This window comes from Canis lupus, chromosome 20 (assembly GCF_003254725.2).
Source record: "Canis lupus dingo isolate Sandy chromosome 20, ASM325472v2, whole genome shotgun sequence".
NCBI classification, from domain to species: Eukaryota; Metazoa; Chordata; class Mammalia; order Carnivora; family Canidae; genus Canis; species Canis lupus.
This window is the reverse complement of record NC_064262.1, coordinates 7,646,611-7,657,602: the sequence shown is the minus strand read 5'-3', so window position 1 is coordinate 7,657,602 and position 10,992 is coordinate 7,646,611. Positions and strand designations below refer to the sequence as shown.

Sequence of the window (10,992 nt, the reverse complement as noted above, 5' to 3'; positions counted from 1 at the left end):
CCTCTCGCTGCTTCCCCACAGGGACTGCATCATGCTTTGTTGCCTCAACAGTGGCACCAGCTTCGTGGCTGGCTTTGCCATCTTCTCAGTCCTGGGCTTCATGGCATATGAACAGGGGGTGCCCATTGCCGAGGTGGCAGAGTCAGGTAAGTTTGCCAAAGACGAGGGAGGCCTTGGGTGATGGATGGATGGTCATAGTGCAAATACAACCTGCCTCCTCAGCTCATTCCTCTCCTCGATTCAGGTCTTAAAAGGTAAAACACCCCACCATCCATCCTCAAACCAGGACTATAGGAGAGGAACCATGATACCTCCTCATCCCCATATCCAAGACATCCTCAGGTTGGATAGCTTCTGCCTCCTTGGAACACTATCTCCCCAGCAGTTCAGATCACGTCAGTCCTCACTGCAGGAGGACTGCAGGAACCTCTCACTGGCCTCCAGCCTCCACTACTGCCCTTTCTATTCTGTGTACAGGTTGACTTCTTTCAAAATGCAAATCTGAACATGTCCTTCTCTGATGACAAGTTTTTCTTAGGTTCTCATAGTGCTGGATTCTGAGCCTGGCCCCAAGGCCCTGTGTTATCCAGCCTTTGTAGCTTCTCTACCCGTGTCATTCCCCCAAGCTCACACTGCCCCACTGCAGTGGTCTGCTTTGGCAACATCACTTGCTCCCTCCAACCCCAGGGTCTTTGCACATACTCGTGCCTCTGCTTGGAGAATTTCTCTCCCTTTCCCTATTCTAGATGCAGAATCACAATGAATGTGACATTCTTTTTTTTTTTTAAGATTTTATTTATTTATTCATGAGAGACGCAGAAAGAGAGAGAGAGAGGCAGAGACACAGGCAGAGGGAGAAGCAGGCTCCATGCAGGGAGCCTGATGCGGGACTCGATCCTGGGTCTCCAGGATCACGCCCTGGGCCGAAGGTGATGCTAAACCGTTGAGCCACCCAGGCTGCCCTGAATGTGACATTCTTAAGTGTAGATTGAGGTGTGTTTATTTCAAACACACCACAGGCAGAGTGATTGTTGCTGAGGTGATTGGGCAAAATGGTGAATTAACTCTTGCCTTGATTTACATGGTGTTCAAATTCTAGGAAAATTCAGTGTGTATTTATTAAAAAATATGAAAATAGTTTGTGTTTTTATGAGAAACAGATTCTAACCTCAGTTAAGTCTAAAGTTTTTCACCTAAACGAATGTCTGGCAGAAAAGTTTGTCTAGAGTCGCACAGGAAGCTTAGCCATTCTGGCCTCCATCTACTCGATGCTAATCATGCCCCCGTTTATTGCAACCACCTCCAGCGCCCCCGGGAGTCACACTGCCTCTGTTGAAATGCTGGTCCACAGGTCCTGTTTTGTGTGGCATGCATAGATAGGGAAGCATCCCTCTAACCCACCAAGCTGGGCAGAGTGGGGCATATGGACATCAGAGCAGGAACATGGTCACAAAGCTCTGCTCTGTGACCCTCAGGGTCCCCCTTCCTCTGAATAATGTATGTCACAGAGGGAAAGATAATCCCTGTTGAACTCAGGAGTCCAGAGCTAGTCTAGAGAATATTAATATGACCAAATGTCTCACTCAGCAAGTACTGACACTGGGCAGGAACTATCTCATGTAATCCTCAGCTCAGCCCTCCAACATGGCACTTTTGCTACTCCTGTTTTACAGATAAGGAAGCTGAGGCTCAGAGAGGTGAAATCACTTATACAAGGTTACACAGGCTGGAAGGGACACAGCTGGGATTTAATACTGGCCATCTGGCTCCAGAGCCCACGCTCTGACCATGCCATCCTACTGCCCACTGTGGGTACTTGAAACTTCATCAAACACCCATGCTCCTTCCTGGCATGAAACCACAGGGCAGCCCTGTGAATAGAGAGCATTACCTTCTGTACCAGAGCACTGCTCTCTCCAAGAATCCATTTCTTCCTCTAAGAAATGAGCGTCCTAGTTCCTACCTTAGGTGTTGAGTGGAATAAGATATATACAGCACTATTTTTTTCTTTTTATCATTGTTTCAATTTTATAGTTGAAATTCAGAGAAGAGTCATAGATGGAAAGGAAAAGAGCCAACTAAAAATAAATTTTATTTTTTTTCTAATCTCAAATTGAAAGCATATTCATGATAGAAAAATGTGGAAATCTGAACAAAGGAAAAACTCTGTGCTCCAAATCTGACACTTTGGGGTTCTTCTGTCAGGATTTTTTTTTTGTGCATATATATCCATATTTGTGTTGATGGAAACGAGATCAAATTATCCTTGGTATTCTGTAGGCTGCATTTTCCCATATATAATAAAGCACAAGGAACTTTCTGCCTCAGTAAACAGAGATCTCAATCATGAGTTTTAATGGCTATGTTGTATTCCACTGGATAGATGGACCTTAATTGATTTACTCTGTCTCACTTTTCAGGCTCTGGGATGATTGTTATTTTTTTAAATATTTTATTTATTTATTCGTGATAGAGAGAGAGAGAGAGGCAGAGACACAGGCAGAGAGAGAAGCAGGCTCCATGCTGGGAGCCCGATGTGGGACTCGATCCTGGGACTCCAGGACAGCGCAGTGGGCCAAAGGCAGGCACCAAACCGCTGAGCCACCCAGGGATCTCCTGGAATGGTTGTTATTAATACTCTACCTCACAAAATGCTCACAGCACCGCTGCAAGGTAGGCTGTATCAGGGCCTCCACTTGTGGCTGTGCAGAATCTGCACTGCTCTACTGCAAAGGGTACTGTTCACATAAACAGGAGCCTAGGCTTTACCGTGCCCATTGCAGATAAGGATCCCATAACTCAGAGCCTGAAGTGGTTCGCCCAAGGTCACACAGCTTATAGGTAGTACAACCTGACTGTAGTCTTTTCTGGTTTACCTTCCCATGTACCCAGCAGGTAAATCTGCTCTGTACCCCTGTTGGGCATGTGGGTCAGGCTGATTCTCCTTAGGAGCCTCTATGATTTAGAGAAATTGCAAGTGAATGTATAGCCACCTCACCTTGCTCATAAGGAGCTGGGCTTGCTTTCTGATGAGTGATATTTGGAAAATGCCTAATTAGAAGGCAGATTATTCAATGGGCTATCCCAGCATACCTAGGAAATGAGCCAGAAAGGCAACATGCACTTCTCACAGGGATCAGATTTTGTCATGCTATGATCCCAGCACTGAGATTTGTGGTCCTTACCCACATATCCCTTGATCTGTTTCTGTGACACTTTTTGTCCCTCTCCTAGAGGTTGAGATTTTAGACAGCTTATAATTGGGTCTTGCTTTTTTATCCAGTCTTGATTAGCTATGTCTTTCAATTGGAGTATTTGTCTATTTTCATTTTGGAATTATTGATATAGTTAAGTCCTGAATTCTGTTTTGAGAAAGAAAATGTCAAAATGGTTATCAGAAGTGAAAGTGTCAGATGTATGGCGGCAGGATTAAGTGATACACTATTAACTCTAGGTAGGGTTTGATGAGTTATGGATGTGTGTTTTTCCATCTGCTTAGAAAATAGTAAGAGTGGAGCTACAAAGCTTAGGTAAAATATGATTGAATATTTTAAAATATTGATTTACTCAAAAGAAGGCAAAAAAAAAAAAAACACAACGGAATAAACAAACAACCCCCCCCCCCAAATTCTGGAGGGACAAAAGAAAACATGAAATGGTAAACTTATACCCACCCATGTCAATAATTACACTAAATGCAAATAGGCCAAATATTCCAAATAAAAGGCAGAGATTATCAGACTGAGTAAAAAAGCAAGACTCAACTGTAAGCTTTCTAAAAAGAGACACACTTTAAAGACACAGATAAAGTGTAAAACAAAGATATACTGTGTAAACACCAAGCATAAGAAAAGTGGCTTTGGTATATTAATATTGGAGTAGACTTCTACTCAAAGAGTATTACTAGAAATAGCAGGAGGGACACTTCATAATATTTATAAGAGGGGCAGTTCATATGTAAGATATCTAATCTGTAATGTGTTTGTACCTAATGACACATTTAAAATACATGAAGCAAAAGCTGACAGACTAAAAGGAAGAATAGACAAACACACAGCCATAGTTGGAGGTTTTAACATCCCTTGCTCACTAATGTTAAAACACTATACAAAATATTAATAAAGATGTGGAGATCTGAACACTATTGACTTGGCTTAATCAACATTTGTAAAACACTGCACTGAACAACTGCAAAATATAATTCTTTTCAAATGAACATGAAACATTCACCTACATAGGATATAAATGTATCCTCTCTCTCTCTCTCTCTCTCTCTCTGTGTGTGTGTGTGTGTGTGTGTGTGTGTGTGTCATGACTAAATAAAATCTTAAAAAAAAAAAAAAAGTACCTGGCCTTGGCCATATTGGCAAAAGTGGGCACTATTAAGTTGGGAGTATTATAAAATACCCAAGAACATGAACATGAGAAAAGTCAAGTCCATATAGAACTACTGCAGAAAATCAGGAATAGAAATTCCCCATATATGGGGACGGGTGGGTGGCTCAGTGGTTGAGCACCTGCCTTTGGCTCAGGGCATGATCCTGGAGTTCTAGGATGACTCCCACATTGGGCTCCCTGCAAGGAGCCTGCTTCTCCCTCTGCCTATGTCTCTGCCTTCTTTCTTTGTCTCTCATGAATAAATGGATAAAATCTTAAAAAAAAAAAAAAAGAGAGAAAAGAAAAAAATTCCCCGCATATCAATGGCCATGAAATCAACCATGAAATAGAGGAAAATTTTAAGTCAGCACTCCAGACAGAATTAAACATACTCAAACAAACATCTGAGGATGTGGGGGAAAAATACCTTGAACCTAGAATTTTAAAACTAACAAATGAGGGAAGGGGAGAACAGGCATAAGTAAGGAGAAAGTTGATTGAACTCAGGAGGGAAAAATGAAAAAAGGATAAAACCAAGTTATCTTAGAAATGAAAATAAATTATAAGGTGTCTGATGGAGAATCATATCAATAAAGGGGCATTTTAAAAAGGAAAGAAAACAAGGAAGTGCATGAAAATGATCAAAAAAAGTAAAAATGTAGAAATGGAAGACCAGCAAAGAAGAAAATATTCATCGTATAGAGTCCCTGAAGAAGAAAAAGAAAACAATGAACAGAGGTAATATTTAAAGCTATAATCCAAGAAGACTTTTCAGAAACAGAAAGAAAGAGTTAAATCTATACATTGAAAGGACTTCTTGGGTACTAATGAATATTAACCCAGATTGATCAACTCCAAGACATTCTGGTAAAGATAATAGTTTTCAAAGATAATGATAAAATCCTCAAGTCTTCCAGACAAAAAAGATTAAATAACTTACAAGGACAAAAGAATTAAACTGGTATCACACTTTTCAAAACTAGCACACAAAGAAAGGCAACTATGAAGCAGCATTTTTTAAAAAATTCACACAAAGAAGTGTGAAGCAAGGCTATAGAAAATGTCAAGACTATAGAAAAACCATTTTAAACATAACTTTGAGACTCCTATATTCATCAGTTTTCTGGAGGAATCTACTAGAGAATGAGCTTCATCCAACCCAGTAATGACTAGGAAAACTTCAGTAAAAGGAATGATGGTAAACACTTAAAAATATTTAAGTATACATCTAAGACCAAAGCAAAGGTGGCGAAGAGGATAGAGAACTAATGTAGAAATATGCTGTGTACTCTTAACAAAGTAGAAATCACTGAACTACAAGATGGAGAGAAAAGGCAAGAGGAAAATAGAAAAATCTCGTTGTATGGACCATAACTGGTATCAAATGATATGGCGTGGAGATGGGAGGAACTGGAAAGCCAGGCAGTAAAGGTTTAAATAGGAAAATAATGGTTTTAAGGACATTTTTAAAAGATGGAAGTATAAAGGTAACCTACTAGAACAAAAACATAAACCTTTCTAAGTACCAAAAAAATGTAAATAAAAGAACAAAAAATACACAATTCCTAGAGAAACAGAACAAATATTTTAAAATACACATAACCATAAAATATTTTGTCAAGATATCAGTCATATTGATAAATGTAAGTAGGCTTAACTCATCTATTAAAAGAAAAAGATTTTCAATTTGGCTCACCAAATTTGACCTATATATATGCTGTACATAAAAGAGATACACCTAATTAAAACAAAATGATTCATAAAAACTAAAAGTAAAAGAATAAACAATGATAGCAATCCTGATATCAGGCAAAGTAAAATTCAAGCCTTAAAGCACTAAATATTAATGGTAAAAGCTACAATTCACAATAAAGATATAATACACATAAAAATATGTGCACCGAATAATACAGCAATAATCTTTATCAAGCAAACTGCAGGAGGTACAAAGATAGATGGAAATAAGCTAATAATAAGAGAAAACTAGATAGAAATGAACTAAGAATAAAACTACCCTAACACATTTATCAACAAAAGTGACAAGAATGAAAATAAATTCATTATATTCCCCATTCAGAAAAATAACAAAGTGAACCAAAAGAAAGCACAAGGAAGGAAATAATAAAAAGCAAGAATGAATGAAGTAATTATAGAGTAACACTAGATCTAATTAACAAATTAAAATTCTGGATCTTTAAAAATAAAAATATACAAATTACCAGAGGGCCATGAAAAAAAGAAAACATAAGGATAGTGAAATAAGAAATAATAACAGGAAAATAACCACTGAAGTAGAAGACATTTTTTTTTAACCACAACAGACTTCCTTACAAGAGACTCCTTCTCTACACATAAATTTGAAAACTTAAATGAAATGTATATTTTCCTAGAAAAATACAGATTGCCACAATTGACTACATTTGATTTAGAAAGCTTAAGCCAATAGACGAAGTTATTGAGGAACTACCCCACCAATAAAACAAAACAAAACAAAAAACGTAAACAACATTAGGCCCAGATGGTTTCTCAGATAATTCTGTCAAACCCTTAGGACCAGATAGTTTCAATGGTCAATAAATTATTTCAGAGCATTGAAAGTGAAGGAAAACTTCTCAACTCTTTATATGAAGCGTGTGTAACATTGATACCAACACCAAATAGACAATGCAAAGAAACAAAATATCACTCATGCATATTGATGCAAGAATAGTAAATAAGTATTAACAAACCCAAACTGAAAATATTAGAATCCAAAATCACATTCAGAAGGTAATATACCATGTCCAAAGTAGGATTTACTCCTAGAATAATACAAGGTTGGTTTAATGCTAGAAAATCCACTAATATCATATACCATGTTAATAGCCCAAATGAAATAAATTATAAAATTATCTTCGTAGATACTAAAAAAGTCTTTGAAAAATTCAACATTCACTCACAATAGTATAAAAATAATAAAGTAAATGGATAGTGAAAGCTATTTTTTAAATGATGTGTGTAAGTTTAAAAAGATAATATCTATAGTATCCTGCCCATTGTATAAGAGGAAAATATAAGAAAGTATGTCTTCTCATCTGTGCAGAAGAAATATGGGAAGGATAAACTAGAAAATAAAGACAATGGTTACCTACAGGGGAAAAGTGCACAAGGGATAGAAGAAGGGTGGAATTAGGTAAGGGTGAGAAGGAAATAGTACTTTTCTTAGTATATTTTTATTAACTCTGACTCTTAGAGAACCATAGTAACAGTAATGTTTGACATAGCACCCAAAATAAATAGTTCCTTTTTGTGGGTGGAATTAAATCAAAATAACAAATAGTAAGAAATGAACCTAACCGTATTACAAATGAATAATGTAACCGCACTGAAGAGAATGGGAAAGAAAAGATCTAGCCTAAGTAAATTTCAGTAAACAGTATTTTGACTGGACACTATAAGGCTAAAAATAAAAATTATTGTACTGTTCTCTTATTTGTACGGGGGTATGGGTTTGCAACTCTGTAACTCTTGTAAATGTATGATAGGATTGAATAAACAAGTCAATACAGATCGAGACAGATTTTTCGTGGAGAAAGAAAGTGAGGAAGCTACAATGAACTCTATTAGAATTGCAAGTGTCAGGATGGACTCATGGGTTTAAAATATAGATAGATATAGAAATATATGTGTGTATGTACATGTAGATATATAGACATGTCTCTTTGTATGTTGAGAGGGTCTGCAAGAAGTGATACCTCAGTAGCAATGAACATACCCAGGAGCCAGATCTTGGTTTCTGAACACCACTTTCCATGAAAGGAACCAGGGCTTCTTGGAGAAACAGTTTATTCCAGTGCAAGACATGATGACACTGGAACATTTAGTGGTGCCAGAAAATAAGAAAGTTCTCAGAAAAAGAATGGAGGCATGTCAAAAGGACATAGGAAGCAATCTAAAGAAGCTCCTAGTAGCAAAACCTAGAACAATTTGAATAGCAAAATAAATAATGATAGTATTGGATTGTGATCCATAGAATAAACTGAATGCCCAGGAGTCCACACTGAAATAAATAAAAAGTGAATAAATAAACAAGCGTGAAGGGACAGGTCTCTCTTATGAAAGAATTCTAATTAATAAATGTAAAAGGAATGAAGAAAATAGAAACCTGTGCAGCAAACACCACAGGAATAATTGTTGCAGGTAAGATCTACCGATGGATGCTAAAATCAGTGGGTAGAAGTTTGGCTGGAAACAGGATATTTATTTATAAATATATTTATATATTCTCATAATCTCAAAGTATCCTCCCCAAGATATTTATCAATTATAAAGAGAAACATAGTAATTTTACAGTGGAGAAAACTGGCATTCACCAACTTAACCAAGTGATCAAGGTAAACATCACCAGTACAAAGGTTTACAGACATCATAAACCACTCTCCCCAATATGATGCACTGAGAAGGACCCAACATCCCTTCTATCTGTTCTTGCTCCCCAAAAATGTATAATTTCTGTTTAATAATGAGAAAACATCAGACAAACCAACACTGAGGGACCTTCTGCAAAAGAATGACAAGTACTCCTCAAAAATATCAATGTCATGAAAGACAAGACTAAGGATCTGTTGCAGATTGGAGGAGAGTAAAGAAATACATCCATGAAGTGCAGTGTGGAATCCTGAGTTGGATACTAGAACAGAAAAAAAGGACATAAGCCCAGAAAAACTGATCCTAGCCAATAAATATTGAATGCGTGCCCCTAAAATCAGAAACAAAACAAGTATATATGCTGTTTCTGCTTTCATTTCATTGGTACTAGAGTTCTAGAGAGTGCAATAAAGCAAGAAAAATAAATAAAAATTATTAAGATTGGAAAATGGAAAATAAAACTATATTTATGCATGAACATGATGGACCACATAGAAAATCCTAAGAAAACCATACAGAAATTAAGTGAACTTAGTAATGCCACAAGATAAAAGGACAATAAACAAAAACCTTTTGTATTTTTTGTATGCTAGCAACAAACAAGTGGAAAGTTTGAAACTCCTGCTCTTCACAAGATACCATTAAGAAAATGACAAGGCAAGCCACAGACTAAGAAAAAATATTGATAACACTTCTCTGATAAAGTGCTTGTACCAAATACATCAAGAATTCCCACAACTCAATAAAAAGGAGACAAACCAGTAAAAAAAAAAAAAAAAAAAATGGGCAAACTCAACAAGGACTTCACGGAAGAAGATTTATGAGCAGACAATGAAGACATGTGATGGTAACTCCACATTTGATAATATCAAGTGTTGGCAAAAATGTGGAGCCACTGGAACCCTCAAACATTGCAGTAGGAATGTAAATGACACCTACTTTGGACTTCATTTTGGCATTTCTTGGGAAGTTAAGTGTGTGTTGCCATATGACCCAGCAATTCCAGCCCCAAATGGGATGGGCAAAGCTAATATAAGGTGAAAATAAATCAGATAAATGGTTGCCTGGAGCTAAGACAAGGAATGGAAATAGAGAGGAGGGCCCCAGGGGGGCAATAGAAATGTTCTGTATCTTGAATGCAGTTATCTGGGTGTCTATATTTCAAAACTCATTGAACTGTACACTTAAAATGAGTGCTTATTATAGGTAAATTAGACTTTAAGAAGGTTGCTTTTAATTAAGGTAAAAAATCAGAGTTAATGTTTATTGAACATTTACCTTAAGTGCTTTCCATATTCTGCATCATCTTACTGAATTCTCAAAACCACTTTATTAGGTAGGATTTTATTATCCCCATTTTTCAGCTGAGGAAACAGATAGAGATCACAGTAAAGAACAAGGATTTGAACCCAGGCCATCCGACTGCAGAACCTGTGCCCTTGACCACTGTGCTACAGGGCTAGAAAATCAGGTATCTCTCCCCTGATATTAATAAAGCTCATCCTCAGGACATGCTAACCAAGCTCTCTATTTGGAGCAGCCAAAATAAGTCAGTTGTAGACTGTGGAAATGAGGGGAGGAACCAAAGAAAGAGACAGGCTGGGGTAGAACAGCATTCGTCCAAGCCTGGACTCCTGCTACCACATTGGAATCACCTGGTACCTGGTCCTTGCCTTACCCTAGACTGACCCAATCAGAATCTCTAGGGTGGGCCCGAGAATCTGCATTTTAAGCCACCACCCCCACGTCTGCCCCAGAGAGAACAATAGAGACAGGACTGTGAAGAGGGAAGTCTGTGTCAGACCAGCCTGGGTTTAAATCCCGACCCCTCCTGACCCTTCCTTACATCTCTGTGCCTCATCGTTCCCACGATAGGCATCATAAAAGTGCCAACTGCATAGGGTGGCTGGGAGATGTACGTGATTTGAGGGAGAATTAGGTGCAGCACCTGCACAAAGGAGGCATTCAATATATGATGGATTAAAATAACACTTGAAAGAGGGACTGAACTCCACCCAGCACCTCTCTCTCTCTCTCTTTCTCCCTCCCTCCCTCTCTCTCCCCCTCCCCCCTTCCTCTCCAGGCCCTGGCCTGGCCTTTATTGCTTACCCCAAGGCTGTCACCATGATGCCTCTCTCCCCACTGTGGGCCGCCTTGTTCTTCATGATGCTCATCTTCCTGGGCCTGGACAGCCAGGTAAGGGGGGAC

At 38.2% G+C, this 10,992-nt stretch overlaps 1 protein-coding gene across 2 annotated transcripts in view; it reads left to right on the top strand.

Annotated features, from left to right (window-relative positions):
* Positions 1–10,992, top strand: part of SLC6A11 (solute carrier family 6 member 11) — a 125,299-nt gene that overhangs the window by 98,884 nt on the left and 15,423 nt on the right. For both annotated transcript variants that reach the window (XM_049097908.1, XM_025449805.3), the window contains 2 exons: positions 22–146; positions 10,868–10,980. In XM_049097908.1, the coding sequence (XP_048953865.1) occupies positions 22–146; positions 10,868–10,980 (238 nt within the window). The remainder of the gene's footprint in view (positions 1–21; positions 147–10,867; positions 10,981–10,992) is intronic.